The sequence below is a fragment of the Aptenodytes forsteri genome, unplaced genomic scaffold (genome assembly GCF_000699145.1).
Source record: "Aptenodytes forsteri isolate BGI_AS27 unplaced genomic scaffold, ASM69914v1 Scaffold215, whole genome shotgun sequence".
Classification (NCBI taxonomy): Eukaryota; Metazoa; Chordata; class Aves; order Sphenisciformes; family Spheniscidae; genus Aptenodytes; species Aptenodytes forsteri.
In genome coordinates, this window is record NW_008795910.1 from 561859 (window position 1) to 577449 (window position 15591).

Below are 15591 nucleotides of genomic sequence, written 5' to 3' on the forward strand. Positions count from 1 at the left end.
GGTGGGGGCGCCCCATGGCAGCGCCCGCAGCTGTCAGGGTGCGGGGGAGCCTGCCCGCCAGGCCCGCGCGGGGCTTTGTCACCTGGCACGGCCGCGGCAGCAGGCTGGGCGGGAAGGGACGGGGGCCAACAGCTGCCAGGACAGGGGGGGACGCGGCCAGGGGGGGCCCTCCTGGGGCACAGGGTGCCGGCCCAGGGCTCCCCCGGGAGGGCAGCACAGGGGGCCTCGACGGCTTGCACGGGGCTGGGCAGGGCGAGGGCATGGAGGGGCACTTACGTGATAAGCATGGACTGGTTTTCACGGTCTGGAAGAGAAGGAGCAGGTGTTAGGCCGGTGCCACCCGCCTCACCCCCTGCCCTGAGAGCCCAGACCCCCCACGTTGGGGGTCCCCAAGGCGAGGGCTTACTGCGCAGCATGTCGTTGTAAGCGTTGTCGGCGATGGAGTAGATGTGCGGGGGTGCCTCGGAGCGCCGCTTGCCCTTGTAGGCTGCCACCACGGGTGCGGTGTAGACGGGCAGCCACTTGTAGGGGTTGATGGTGACACAGAAGAGCCCTGAGTAGGTCTGCGTGGGGAAAGGAGGCGGATGAGGGACGGGGGGGCCCTGATGCCCCTTCATCTCCTAACCCCAGGGGGTGACCCCCATCCCCCGGGCACCGTCGGCTTACGTAGATCATCCAGTGGGAGTAGCGGCGCTTCAGGTTGTAGAGCACAGAGGCCTCGTTGAGGTGCGTCAGCATCGCCATGTCCTCGATCATGTCGAACTTGGGGGGGTTCATGGGCTGCACCTCGTCCTCCTTCACCACCCGCGTCTACCAGAGGAGGGGGGACATGCCAGATGAACCCCAGCCCCCACCAAACACCCTCTCTCCCAAAACCCACCGGGTGGGCAGACATACTGACAGTCCCATGCTGGGGACAACCCTGGCCCCGTGCCTGCTGTCCTCCCGAGAGGATTGCCCTCCATTTTGGGGTGACGGGGCTAGGGGAGCCCCGCCAGCACCCCAGCCACAGAGCCCAGCTGGGAAAAGCAAGCCCCAAGCCTGTCCCCTCCCCAGGGACACGGGCTGCGGCTGAGCCCGGTGGAGGGAGTCCAAGCTGGGGGGCACCAAGATGTCACCCCACAACGTGCTCGACACCCCCGTCCTACGCTCTTCTTCACAGCCTAAAACCCCGCAGCAGCGCGGTCTTTCACTCCGAGAGATCCCTGGTTATTTGGGCAAACAGCTGAAGTCTGTACCCCATCACTTATAACTGGATTTATTTAATCCCGCGAAGCCAAGCGCTGGGAAACTATCGCATTACGTATCTGGCCTGAATGGAAGAAGCTGGATTTAGCAAATGGTCTTGTTAATAAAGATTAAATGAAACCTTTCAGAGTTCTTGTTACAAGCGAATATGAAGTGCGTGGTGTTAAAAAGTGTTAGGTGTTAAAAGCGGGAAGGTAGATAGAAGGAGAAGGGTGGGGTTATGTCTCTTGAAACTGTTTCTGATGGAAATGCTGATCCAGGGAATGCAGATATAGTTTTAGATTTTGTAAATCCATGACAAATTATTTAAAAAAACAGTTTCAAGAGGGAACGGCGAAAAAGGTTTGGAAACTGCTTTGCTTGTAGAAGCCGAAGATCTTCAACCACAGCATTTTAAACATCAGAATATACTTTTCAAATTGACACACCCCCCCCAATAAATTTTCTTCTGGGGTAGCAAAAATATTTTTTCTTTTTTTCCCAATTTCAGACAAAAATATTTTCAAAACCTTGACACTTTTCAAAGACGATTATGTCTATCTCTTTTCAACTCGCCAGACATGAGCGCTTCTCAGTGCCGTGACGACTAGCCGAGAAATGGAAATAACAAAGTCTACCATCTACTGCCTGGTCAGGTCCTTGTTCTTTTTCCCAGTTTTACACTAGCGTAATGATGTTGCAGGGCCACGCAACTCCCAGACCCAAGAAAAGAAAATTAATTAAGCTCATTTGCGGCTATTTGTACTGGATATTATCTTGACAAGTATCAGCTGATTGTTGCTTGCTTTGCCTCCCTCCTGCTGCTGGAAAGCCGGAGCCTCACCACTAGACATAGCTGGTCCTACCTCTTTGCCCAGCGCCTGTTCTCCCAACAGCACTGCTTACTCTGCTGCAAATCTCAGCTAAAACGAGCAGGAATTGGCCAACTGGCTCCTTACTTCTTGTTTTGACCTTCAAGATGAGCCGGGCGGCGGTTCAGCATTGCAAAGGGCTGTGCTGGAGCAGGCACTGCCTTTGGGCAGACCTTCCTCCCACGGCCGGGGGCTGCCCAGCCAGCCCGACTGTCCCGCTTCGGTCTGTGTCGCACGGTAAACCGTGCTTGAAAGCAAACACTTGATGGGGGGATGCTGAACCCTTGCCACTCTTGGCAAGTAATTGGCCTACGTGTCCTGACACACTGCGGTGTGTGTCCCCTCGGGGCATGACTGATCGCTGAGTGTGGAAGGGTTATCAGCAAGAGCTTGGCTAGCTTCAGACATGATCTTGTCACACATATCCCCCCTCCGCACACACTTGCTAGCCCTTGGAAAATGAAAGGTATTTTGCTTACGTCCTTATTTTTGGTTTCCACAGTGACTTTGCCACCAGAGCTTTCTTTGATTTCCACTTCAATATAAGCTTCTTTCTCATCCGGGATCCAAGCTCGCTTCTTTCCTGGATGAGGAGGAAAAAGAAGGAAGGGAAGGGAAGGGAAGGGAAGGGAAGGGAAAAGGAAAGGAAAAGGAAAGGAAAAGGAAAGGAAAAGGAAAGGAAAAGGAAAGGAAAAGGAAAGGAAAGGAAAGGAAAGGAAAGGAAAGGAAAGGAAAGGAAAGGAAAGGAAAGGAAAGGAAAGGAAAGGAAAGGAAAGGAAAGGAAAGGAAAGGAAAGGAAAGGAAAGGAAAGGAAAGGAAAGGAAAGGAAAGGAAAGGAAAGGAAAGGAAAGGAAAGGAAAGGAAAGGAAAGGAAAGGAAAGGAAAGGAAAGGAAAGGAAAGGAAAGGAAAGGAAAGGAACAAAATAGGTTGAAATGTAGGAAACCATTTGACATTATCAACTGAAAGCCACATAAATGCAGTCCGATAACATGGAAGGACAGTGATTATTCCTTCCTATATTCTTCGTCATAGGAGCTGGGATTCTTTGCCTTTTTTGTGTTTGGCAGCTGTTTAATTTGCCAGGGTCAACTTTTAGTCTGACAGAATTCTGCTGTTTCAGAATTCTGCACTCTGACCATTGCGAAAAAAGGATGGTGAGAGAAAGCAAAACTCTCCTTGTTTGCCGAGCCAAGAGGAGCAAGTTGGGCCCTGGAGCCCCGAGAATGGTGAGCCACGGTACAGTGGGGTGGCCGGGACAGAGCGGACACCTCCAAAATGAAACAAAACTGGAGAAGGCTTTGCCACCAGTCCCTCAGCCCATCTCCCTCAGCACTCCTGCCCCTCAGGGTCAGGGGAGATGAACAGCCACCTCCGCCCACAGCTCAGCAGACAAGGGGACAGTCAAAAACCTGCTTTTCCTACTTCTGAGATCTTCCTGTCCTCCAGGGTGATGGGGGCAATTCTGCAGCACCTGCAATACCATGGGTAGCAGCACTGGGAAAGGGACGGAGACGCTCTCCAAAGAGAGCCATGGCCAAGGGCTCCCCTGGGGCTGTGCCAAGAGCTGCCTTGGGGTCTTACCATCGAACGGTATTGTCTGAAGCTTCAGCTGCTCTGTGTAGCTTTTCCGGAGGTATTCAGCAGCCTCCCCAAACTCGCTCATGTCCCGCATAGACATCTTGCCCAGCTGGAGGAAGACTTGGCAACAGCAAAAGAAGAGTGAAAGACACCTGAATGCTGAAAGGAGGGAAGGGACAAGGAGTCAGTGCATGGGGAAAGCACCTGCCGCTGGGCTGCTAACCAAGAGCAGTCACCAAACGCGCTTTTAATATTAGAGAGTGAGAGAAGACAGCGACAACAATACTAGCTAATAATAACTATAATAACAAGACAATTACTAAACACTTTCCCTCCTGCTGCTATCAGCCCCACGCTGCAAGTTCCAGCTGGGTAAGCCAGCATCACTTTAGTGTCAAAATCCACATTCGCATTTTAGGCGTCATCAGAGATTGTCAACGACACCCCTTTTCTTGATAAACTCAGCTAAAAACTATTCCAGCTCTACAGACCTGTTGGAGCCCTGGTGCCCTGCACAAAAACTCTGCAAAGACCCAAGTCTATATTGCAGAGCAATACTGCAGGAAGATAAAAGCAAGACTGGAGGTATTATCCCTGGGAAGACTCCTTCTAGAAGACCGCTGTGACAGCTGCTTGGAAAAGCGCTTTTATGAGAATGCTTTCTAATATCCATCTAACACGGTATCACACAGCAGAGCTCCGAAACGCCACAGCTATCACGAACGTAGACACTGCTGGTAGCCAGCAACTTGGCAAAGCGCGCAGACCTTAGCAAAAATGCTCTCGATCCAGGTCTGTCCCACCCTCCCCTGTACCGCCAGAGTCAGCCCCTGTCCTCCAGGAACATCCACCCTGCAGAGGTGAAGTGGGTTAGTAGCAGAGGACAAGCGTGCACACAGACATGCTCTTTATTACTAACCTTGGTGATAGGACTGAGCGGCTGTGTGCGTGCAGCAAAGCCCCTTTTTATTGTGTCTGTCAAGGTCAGAGTGGGAAAAGATATGTCAGAAATTCCCATGTGTCATGTCCACACAGCTCCATTGGTGCTGCTGTCCCACTGCCTGGAGAGACACAAAAGGCAAACTTCGCTTTTATCTCTCTGCAAATGCAGCCTGGTTATTTTTACTCCTGTATTGTCAGGCGAGTACAAAGGCAGAGTGAGAGGCTCCAGCTCCGGGAGGCAGCGCAGCACTCCAAGCCTGCCCATGCTGCCTGCTCCGGCAGGGAGCAGAGGAACAAGAGCTTCACTGTTTCCTCCTGCACCTGAGCAATAGGTCCTCCTGCTTCTTCCCCGCACCCCGCCAGGAGAGCCACTGCCTGGTGGGATGTGTGCGGCCACTGGCTTTCCGGGCTGGAGTATCCCAACCTCTTGCTCAGCTCTGGTTCAGCCTCTCCCCGGCCAGACTGCCTGGGAGCGAGGGACCAGGGAAGGACCTCAGGGCTTGGCCTCTGCTACCCCCTTGTCTTCTCAAAGGGCTCAGCTTGTTTCCCAAGGCACACCAGCCACTGCCCATCTAATACCAAACCTCACAAACACCAGAATTTTCTTTTCTGGTTATAAGCAAGTGAAACTCGACGGTTTTGTCAGAGGGGTCTGAAGCTCCCTGGAGCCGTAGTGGCGCGTGGGCTCGAGTCCCCTGCTCTGTCTTGCTCACGTGGATGGGCTCTGCCCTTGGCAAGCTCTGCCCAGCAGTAAACCCCCAGGTCCTGCGCCCAGAGCTCGCTTGCCTTGAATTGGGAGCTTGGTTCATGGCGAGACCAGATTAAAAAACTCTTTACAGAGAGGCTTTCTGGGTTTCCTCCACACCATTTTACCTGGGCAGTACCCAAAGACACCATGTACAACACGTTGATAGCAGCCCAGAGCACACCTCTGTCCCGACAGCACCACCATGGGCTGCCTGAGATGGGAACAGGACCTGGCAGGGGGCAGCCAGACCCACACCCATGCCACGGGGATTTCTGTGCCAGGCTCAAGGAAAAGCCATTTTAGTTGCTGGCATCTGAAGTGCAGTGAGGTTTCTGCCCTCTGGGCTGGCCGTGTTGCTGCCTCCCTGAAGGACCCTCATGCCCGCCCATCAAGTGCTCTGCTCCTTTATTTGCCTTTGCTTTGGTGCATTTAAAAAGCAAAGCAGGGCTGGATGCTTTTTTGCACCCCATCTCCCTCCTGCCCGCACCAGGCCAGGACGGGCCGCTGTCAAAGGCAGGACCAGCATGCACCTTCCCCAGGGCAAAGGGCCCCACAGAGCAGCCCAGTGACTGCAGCCGGGACGTGCATGCCCTGCCAGGGTGGGCTACTGCCACTCAGCCCCCCGGGGAACATGGCCAGTCCTCTCTGCAGTGCTGCTCTGCTCCTTCCTGGACACAAAGCCACTCCAAGCCCCCCATGGGAGCAGGGGCACTTGTGGGCTGCTTGGATTCAATGGAGATTTGTGTGAAATGAGCTGCAGCCACCTCCAGAGCTGGAAATCAGCCTAACTAGAGCTAGGTGACTTGGGACCCACATGCATGTGCAGAGAGGGGCAGCATCTGCCCCCCCCGATGGTCCAGATGGCTGCGTCCCCCATCCTTGGCCGGGAGGTGCCTCAGTGCCAAACCGCTTCTTGGCTCCCCAGTTGTGTGGTCATGTCCTGGGGACATAGAAATTAGAAATAACCCCACCGAGGTGACGCTGGAGAACCAGGGCCCATGGCTGCTGGGTTTTGCTATTCCCCATTCAGTACCCCTCACACCCCAAAGTAACTTGGGGTTGTTGTATCCTCCTGAGAGTAGAGGAAACTGAGGCATTGGGTGGTTAAGGATTAGCTGCACAGTGCTGTGCTCAGGCTGGATGTGGCGTGGCCTCCGCCACGGCCAGAATAGCAGCACTGGGAGCTGCTTAGGGCATGTGGCTTCAGCCTGGGCACACAGCCCAGGTTGCAGAGAGATTTTTGCAGCCCCAGGACCTGCCCTGAACCTAAGCCAGGCACTGGAGGGGGTTTCTGCTGAAGCCCCAGCAGCGGTCAGTCCTTCCATCTAGCACACAGGCATGGTTTGTCGCTAGTTCAAGGAGCATCTGGACGATGTTCTTAGTCATATGGTTTAGTTTTAGGTAGTCTTGCGAGGAGCAGGGAGTTGGACTCAATGATCCTTATGGATCCCTTCCAACTTGAGATATTCTATGATTCTATGATACACGCTGTGAGTCTGGGTTCTTGATGCAGTCTCCCCCACATTCCCCTGGCAGGCGAGTCCTCTGCCCTCCCACCCTGCTTTGGAGTGAAGTCTGGGAGGTTCATGGGATGGAGGAGGACTCCAGACCTGTCCCCTGTGGCTTGAGCCCCAGCAGAGAGGATGGCTGGGCTCAGAGGTGGATTGAAGTTGCCTTCATTGGCTGCGCAGTGTAATGTAAAGGCTTTGCATGGTGCCAGTCTTCACCATGAATTAAAAAGCTCCCATGGAGGGGAGCCTGTAGCATGAACAAGGTGACTTTGAGCCCATCAGGATAAAGCAGGGTGCAAGCCCCCATCTCCATGTCCTGTGTGGGCACTCTCCCACCAGGCTGATGGTCAGAAGCTCATGCCCTCATCAGGATTTGGCAGCAGCTGGCACAGACCTGCACTCCATGGATGTGTCTACTGCATCTTCCCAGGGGAGACTGTCGGGGGGACACTGATCCTCAGACCTCTCTTGGCCATGGTGTGACAGAGGTGCTCAACCTTGCCAAGATGGCAGAGTTTCAGTGTCCTGAAGAGCCACAGGCACCGGTGGACGACAGGTCCCTCTGAGGTTAGCCTGGTGGTCTTCTGCCTCTCTGTCCTGGGCTCGGAGTCAGGTTTCCACCCACACCCTGGAGGGACCCGAGGCCTTTGGCAGGTCTGGTGCCAAGTACCTTTGCCACGAGCGCCCAGGCAGTGGGACGAGCTCTCGACCCAGACCTACCAGCTGGCCCAGCCTCACACATTCTTCTCAGGGCATGTACTCGCCCCGCGCTCTGCTCACCTCCTCCCCTGCCTTATCTTTAAAGCGATTTTATTTTCGGAGATTCCTTCTGCAGTTCCTTCTGTTCACCCTAGTTTCTCTCCCTCTTTGAAGAGGTTCCAGCAGGGTCCATCAAAGGCCGAGCAGATCTGTAGAAGGGGAAACGTGGAATGGTCGCTTCAGCAGCTGCTGAAGTGCACTTCCGCTGGGTTCGGGCATTTTCGGCGCTGGTGTTTGTGATGTGGTTTTTGGGGTGGTAGGAAGCTCATCCTCATATTGCTGGCAAGGCCTGAGCTGTGCCCTGCTCAGACAGGTGTGACGGGGCATCCTCAGTGGGGCAGTGGCCGCAGAAGGCTCCTATGGACCTCCCACGAAACCCCACGGGCACAACGAGGAGCCCATGGCTTTCGCCTGAGTGGAGGGGAGCTTTCTTTAGCTGGCTATCGCCTGAAGTGAACAGTCTGCCTGAATGTCCCACCAGCCCTGCATGACCATCCTCAGCAGTAGGAACATCTCCCCTGGCCACTGAATCACCCCTCTTCTTCCCCCTGTACCTCTGTGCTTGCCCCGTTGGTGTCCCGTGATATGATGGAAGAGGATGGGGCTCCTCAGCCGTGCCCCCAAGGGCTGGACAAGCCTCTCCCCATGGGACAGGACACCACCAGCACCAGACGGCAGAGCTGCCCCTTCAGTGAGCATTTTGTGGTCAGATCAGCTCCTACCCAGCCCTGGAGAGCCAGGAGGGTACCAGGGACTCAGCCATCCTCTCCAGAGTAATCCCCCGGCCGTCCCCTGACCCCTGGGAGGAATGTTTCCCATTAGCAGGCTCTGATAAGTGGCAGGAAGGAGAATTACTCTACGTGTCAGGCAGTTCGCTAGAGGTTTCCACACTTAACATATCACCGCTATCAGCTCCCTGAAATGCACTGGAGGGGAGTGCGAAGGCGGCTGATTAGATAAAGACAATCTGCAGAGGGGCTATTTCAGGCATATTTCCATCGAGCGAGAATGTCTGCTTACAGCGAGACAGGCGGAGGTGACAGGCCAGCGCTGCCAGCCCGACAGCGTCCCTCTGGCTCAGCCTGGCCATGCAAGACTCCCTCCAAAGCAAACCCCTAAATCCCCACAGCCCTGTCCCACCAGGGCAAGAGAGACAGCAGCCACCACCACGGCACAGCTTTCCATGCACCCCTCAACATCAGCAGGAGATGGGTGCAGCAGCGATGCCGCTGCCGGGACCCCAAAGGGCAGATGCTCCTGTGGGGCTTGGGATGGGGTTAGCACTGTACCCCCTCATCTCACAGCTCCCTGGGCACTTCCCAGCACGAGTGCCCTGCTGCCTGGACATCCCACCCCGGGAACAGTGTTGGTCCCCCTGTCCTGAGCTGGCTGTCCCTTGGCCAGAGGTGAAGTGCTGCCTCTATAACCCTTCATGAACATGCATGAAGCTGCTGCTGCCATGAGTGCCTCGGTGCAGTGGTACGCCATGGCATGAGGCTTGGGCAGCATGGGCACGCTGATGGCTGAGCCTCCCGGCATCGTGCTTACGCTGCATGCAGGAAGTTACCAAAATGAATATCAGGATTGAGAAAGTACCTGGAAGAGACATGACGTGAGAAATTAGTGTCCAGAGTTAGCAAGCGAGGTGCTGGGAAGGTCACACGCAGGCATGGAGACAGTGAGATCACCTGGAGACTGGGAAAATTGGAGAGGTTTTGTTTGTTCGCTTTGAATTTACCAGCTTTGAGGTTCGAGGGTTTTTTGCCACTGTAAAGCATCTGTTTAGGAATGAAGGTTGTACTGAACACTGCAAAAATTACAGGAACATGTGAGCCTTCAGTGAAGATGCTTGAGGTTTTGGCAATGCACTTCAAAACAATGAGAGAAAAGAGAATCTTGCCCTGTTCGTTTGAATACTTAATAGCACCTTAATTGCAGCTGGCCTGCCGGGACAGGCCCTGGCACACAGCAGCCATTGGAAATCATGACCAAGATCTGCCTTGGAACCTGCAAGAAAGGCGCAGAGCCAGAGCAGAACCAGAGGTGGGACATGATTCTGCCAGTCCGTGTGCAGGATCTGCCCCCACAGTGCCCTAGCTGTTTGTGGTTTTGCATCAGTTTTCATCTGCTTTGAGGTCTGGGAGCACGAGGGTGGGTGGTGTCCTGTGCACACACCGAGCCCACACAACCAGCCGCTTGCAGAGCATCAGTCCCCAGGATGATCCCACCACAGCCCCCTGCTCTCTCCACTCCTCATGCACCTTCTCCTTTGCTCCATGGGAAACTAGACTAGGGTGGTGTTGAGGAGATAAGCTGATGGAAGTGGCCGCGCTGGGCTGAGACCTGCCTGGCTGTAACAGCTGTTTCCTTGGCCTGCTGAAGGCCATGGCTCTGCTCTCCTGGCCTGTCGACCCAGCCTTCTGCTCACTGCCAGCTCAGACACTTCTCAGCTTGTCCTCCCCACTGTGCTTGGTCATCAAGCCTCACACTAGACTGAGCTCAGTTTCTCTCATGACAAGGGACAACTGTTCAAGATAGAGCGGCAACAAACTTGGGAGTTTCTCATGGGACCTGGCAGGCTTGGACCTTCAAGACTGGCTGTCACCTAGGAGGGAGCAATATTCCTGCATGTCCTCACATCGTGACAGGAGACCTTCCCACATCACTATGGCCCATCAGACATCAGCAAATGTCTGATTTCCAGTCTGTGGTCTGGATATGCCATGGTGGGATACCATCTTGCAGGCAGCAGCTTTCCCCTACAAGATGTCCCCTGTCCCTAAGCAAGGCTCTGCCCCATGGCATTTGGGCTCAAGGGTTACCACCTTGAGCGTCCCAGCGCAGCAGCTGAGCTGGACACACACACGCAGCCCATGCTACCGCCTGTTTGTTGGCGGGCGGGAGAAATAAACCTCCCTAAAAGCTACCCTGGGAAGCAAGTCCTGGTGTCGGGGGGACTCTGGCCCCGGGGGACCAGCTGCTGGGTCCATGCACAACCAGCATGGCGGCTGCTGGGGCTGCGCCTGCAGGGACCTGCTCCCCCCCCGGCAGAAGGGGATCAGCATCCATGGGTGGTCCCCACCTTGGTGCTGCAGAAGCTTGGGCACGGCTCGGGGAAGCGAAGGTGCAGACAAAAGCAGGTTCAGCACGGCAGCTCCATTTTCCACCAGCCGGTCCCGCTGCCTCTCTCGCAGCCTGGCTCAGTGCTATTTATACCTCACTCCACAGCCACTTCATGGCACAGAAAGGCCTGGTGGAAAAGCTAAGGAAGTGAAATTACTTTGGGGAAGAAATGACACTACCCGTTTATAAATAACCCAGGTTTCATTGATCTTTTAGATGCTCTCTTGGCAGAGAGTCCAATGTCATCGCTCCAGCAATGCAGACAATACTTGGGCATTGTTTTATTCTCAGTTACAGGGAAAAGGACAGCACCAGCTGCCTTTCTATCTTTAGCCCATGAGAGCACCCTTCAATTGTTCTGCACTTCAAACAATAGCCACACGTGTGGGGGGTTTAAGATTGCTGGCCTTACCAGAGCATTTTGCATCGAAATGCGGCCTTAGAGACAATAGATTTCTTTCATGCCCTGGCTGAAGCTGGTATTTATACGACAGAGAAGCCAGGGTGCAAGAGCTCCGTCTTGTTTTTCTTGTGCATGATGGGCCAGCGAGAGTTTCGGCTCCCCGGGGAGCCCTCTGAACTCTCTTCCACGAAAATAGCCCTATTGTTCTCTCTTTATTTGGCTGGTGCTGAACATCACATCATCCCCTCCGCTCGCGGGGTCAAGTTAATGGCTTTGGTACTACTCTATTGCAAAAATGAGTTTCTGCATTAATGCACAAATATCCTGAAATGCAACAGCATTGGCCAAAACCTCAGACTTGGCTATGTTGGTTTTGGAGCGAGGGAGAATTGGAGGATTTTTTTTGCCCCCGTTACAGCGTACCGGGGAAGTGAGCACGCCTGCGTGTGGTTGATGAGCGATTCTTTGAAGGTGCGGACGGGCAGCCAGGCACCCAGCTCTGCAACCGACCCGTCAGCTGCAGTGTATCAAATGCCCGCGCATAACTCGGCAGCGTCGTGGGCAATCAATCTGCTCGCTTTCTGGTGGCTCTGCCAGTGCGCTCAGTGCCGGGCTGCCTCTGCCCTGCGTGGCTGGGGGACCTGGGCTGTGCCGTGGGTATCCCGGGTGCGGGATGTGGCTGAGTTGGGGACCTACCTGCTGCAAAGCTCCCATTCATGCATCAGGCTCTGATGAGTTAGAAAAGCAGGGTCTTGTCAGAACTATTTATTCCCCCGCCCCGTCGTGGCTGATGTTGTATTGATTTTCAATTGTCTGAGCCCTGGGCAGCCTTTGAAAGGGGTTGTGACATCCCAAAACCACAAAGCCCACCTTTGAAGGCTCTTTAACAGCCAGAGGAGAGGTTTACAAGTATAAAGTGCTTTTCCTTAAACTTTGCAGGACTCTATTTTTAGCAAATAAAGATAATGTCCCAGTTGCTGTTGTTCATCTTTTGTTGCATGTAACATGCCAAATACTTACCGTGTCTGCCATATTTTTTTATCATTTAACCTTCTCTGAGCTGCATTGCAGCTCTCTTATGCTGTAGCAGAGATTATGGGCTTTCTGCATGTACAAATCCTTCCTGGGCTACTGGATTACTTTGAAAAGATCTCATTCTCCAGACTGAATTTGGAAAAGAGAAAGAAAAGGCAAGCCAGAGCTCTCTATAAAAAGTTTTCCCAGTCAGAGCAGGGTGCGTTCGTTTTGGGACCTCCCAAGGACAGGGCAGCAACTTTTTCCAACTTACTTGCAATGAAATGGGACCATTTTTTGTGACATTTTACTTAGAAATTCAAGCTTTTTATGCCCTTTCTCAGACTCTCAGAGCAAATGGAGAGGAGAGGGGACTCAGGACCCTGCCAGGACCGAGGATTGAGAGGGGAAATGCTCCTGTTTGAGTAAACTCTGTCCTTCTGCAGCGTCATTAAAACTCTTGGACTTTGTTCCTCACTTCCATTCCTCGACCAACATGTGGGCGAACAGCCCTTGCCATGTCGGGGGGGTCTAAGCAGGCTTCCGGTGCAGGGCAGTTTTCCAGCGAGACAAGGCTGGATCTACCAGTCCACTTCCAAATTCACAGCCTGGATCTGTATTAATTAAGGTGTGAATCCACAGTTACCGATCAAAGGGACGGCAGAGAGGAAAGAGTAGGACTCCCAAGTCCAGAAAAGAGACAAGGTGGGTGCATTAGAGAGCTATAATCACAGAGCTTTATTTCAGAGATAGATCTCTAAAAGCAGAGCTAAGAGGCTTGCAATGACCTGGACAACTCCTGACAGCGGTAATAGGATAAAGAGCCGGTCGTTTCTCGGCTTGGCCTGTTGACCGGTGATGATCCGTCTACGGAGGTCGACCGAGTGTAACAACAGGCATTGCCCAGTGCTTGCTGGAGAAATCCCTCCACCATGGGCAGGCATGTCCCAGGGCGGGAGGCTGCCTTTGCACCCTCCTCTTAATGCGTCCCACGGCGGGGTCCCCCTGCCTGGGGCTTTCCCTTGCTGTCCCAGGGTGTAGGCGTGGATAAGGGCACGAGCAGCACACGTGTGAGCACAGCATGTGTGTGTGAGCCTGGCACCCTCCTCAGCTGTCATGCTCTAGGTTAATACGTATGTACGTATGTATATATGTAGAGTCTTAATCCACCCACAGCCTCTCTGCAGGTTAGATGGGTCGGGGACTCTCCTGCACAGACAGGCTCCGGGGTGAAGGGCTTGCTGCACTTGGTGCAGTACCAGACTTGGTGCTGCTTTTGCTGCTGGATAACAGCAGCTCTTAGGGCAGATGGGAAACCGAGGCAACGGATGAAGTCACTTGCCAAAAGTCATCAAGTCAGTGGCCAAGCGAGGAAAGGATCTGCTCTTCCTCCCAGTCAGTCCAGTGACACATCTTACAGCTCCGGGACAGGTCACCAAGGGGGCGGGGAGGTCTCCATCCTGGGAGGTTTTCAAGGCTTGGCTATGTAAAGCCACAGCCACTCTGATCTCGTGCTAGGGACGGTCCCACTGTCAGCAGGAGGTTGGGTTAGAGACCAGCCCCTTCCCTCTCTCACTCCCTGACGCGAGGAAATGTCCGAGCTAATCCCTGGTGGTAAAGCAGACAGAAAAAATTAGTATCCGCAGGCAGCACACTGGAGTCAATGAAATAATTCACAATTTCCCGCTTTTGTGATTGCAGGATCTGAGCATCATACATAGATTCACTTGTTCTGCTCCCAAAGCTGCATTAGTGAAAAATTAAGTCCAAATAAAGATGCAGATCTGAGGCTGGTGTTCAGCTGTTGTTCTGCTGGCTACACACAAGCGTCACACAACCCTCTCCTCACCAGCAATCGATGATTTCAAATGTTCATAGCACGGGTCGCAAACCAAGTCCAGCCCCACTGCTTTTGTTGGAGCCTCCCAGTTATATCATAAATGCGCTGTGAAAATGCTTAAGTAATGATATTACTCCAGTAGGTACACAAATGATTGCCTTGTGATGATAATAAATCTTTTTTCTAGTTACGCTGCTGTGTCGATGGTACCTTACTGGCAAACCTGTTAGGGTTGTTTCATTTTATTACACTTATTGTAAGGGCAGAGCGAGTTAGGACTGACAGTTCCTTTGTTTATTTAAACAAAAAAGTAGGAAGGACCTGGTTTGGTTTGGATTTATTTACACATAAACAAATTTTATTTGTTCCTAATACAGACACGTTCCTGCAGAATTAACCCTCTTGATTTGTCACACTGCCATTTCGAGCCCTATTGCTGGGAAATGAATGTCCTGCAAGTATATGAAACTGTTCTGATATCTAAGATTTACCAGATCTGTACTCGACTGAAGAGGCACAGAACAGCGCCCAGCCTCGGATCTGTCCGAAACGAGAGCAGAGAGCAAACCCCATCTCCTGATGAACTGAGACAAAGTGAGTGTAAATACACGTCTAAAGTGGGAGAAAAATATCAGCTTGCATTACGCCGCAGGGCGTCCCAGAGACCGCTGAGGACTCGGGAGTGCCTCCCTACCGTGGCACGGCATGTGGTTGGGGGTGTCCCCCGGGGGACACCCGGTTGCACACAACAGCCTCTCTGGGAACAACGGGGGGACGTCTGCGATGGGGGCTGCCAATGGGCTGGGCTGCATCGAGGTACCCTCGGCTTACCCCCTTTTCCAGGTCCTGTCGGTGCAGTGCAGCAAAGGGATGTGGGCAATGAAGATGTTGAAGAAACGGAAAACATGAAGATGTTTCCAGTATCGGTTCAGTTCGGGTTCTTTAACTCCAAAGCCAGGCTTGCAGTTCCTCTGTCTTCCCCTGCCTGCAAAGGGTGAATTTCAACTCCCGCGAAGGCAACAGGTGATGCAGCTCCAGTACAAGAGAAAGTGCCAACGAGTTAACATGAAGAGGTTTTCCATTGCTTTTGGCTCACAGCAGCCTCAGAAATGATGCTGGGGGCTTGCAGTAGTACTCTGGGGGCAGTTCGCAGTGCACAGTAAACCAAGGTCCAGGTTACAAGTTCTCCATGGTGAAAACACCAAGACACTCACTCTAGGAAAGGAAAGGCAGAGCAGGGGTGAGCTGGCCTGCCCGGATCCTTGGGACTGCCTTTCAGACTTGATGGGTCCCTCCAAGCTGGGATAGGATGAATTGAATAGCATCAAATGGAGCTGGGGTGTCGCTTCGGCTCTCCTCCCTCGGAGGAAGCTCTCCCTCCTGTGGGAAAGGCAGAGGTTTGCAAGATCTCCCTTTTGTGCATCTGCAAGGATGCTGGTGGTCACCCCGAGGTTGGGCTCGAGCACCACGGGCTCCCTGGAGGGGCAGAGTCACCGACTGCGGTGGCCCCTCCAGAGGCTGGGGCTCTCCAGGGGGACTGTGGTGGCAGCCCCGCGTGCCCAGCCACACCCAG

At 53.5% G+C, this 15591-nt stretch overlaps 1 protein-coding gene across 1 annotated transcript in view; it reads right to left on the reverse strand.

Annotated features, from left to right (window-relative positions):
- The window catches only part of LOC103903388 (myosin-7B), a 29138-nt gene extending 25360 nt beyond the window's left edge, over nt 1-3778 (reverse strand). The window contains exons 1-5 of the mRNA XM_009284582.1: nt 3682-3778; nt 2579-2682; nt 667-810; nt 407-563; nt 277-304 (exon numbers count right to left, since the gene is read on the reverse strand). Coding sequence (XP_009282857.1) covers nt 277-304; nt 407-563; nt 667-810; nt 2579-2682; nt 3682-3778 — 530 coding nt within the window. The remainder of the gene's footprint in view (nt 1-276; nt 305-406; nt 564-666; nt 811-2578; nt 2683-3681) is intronic.
- Between the last annotated feature and the right edge of the window lie 11813 nt (nt 3779-15591).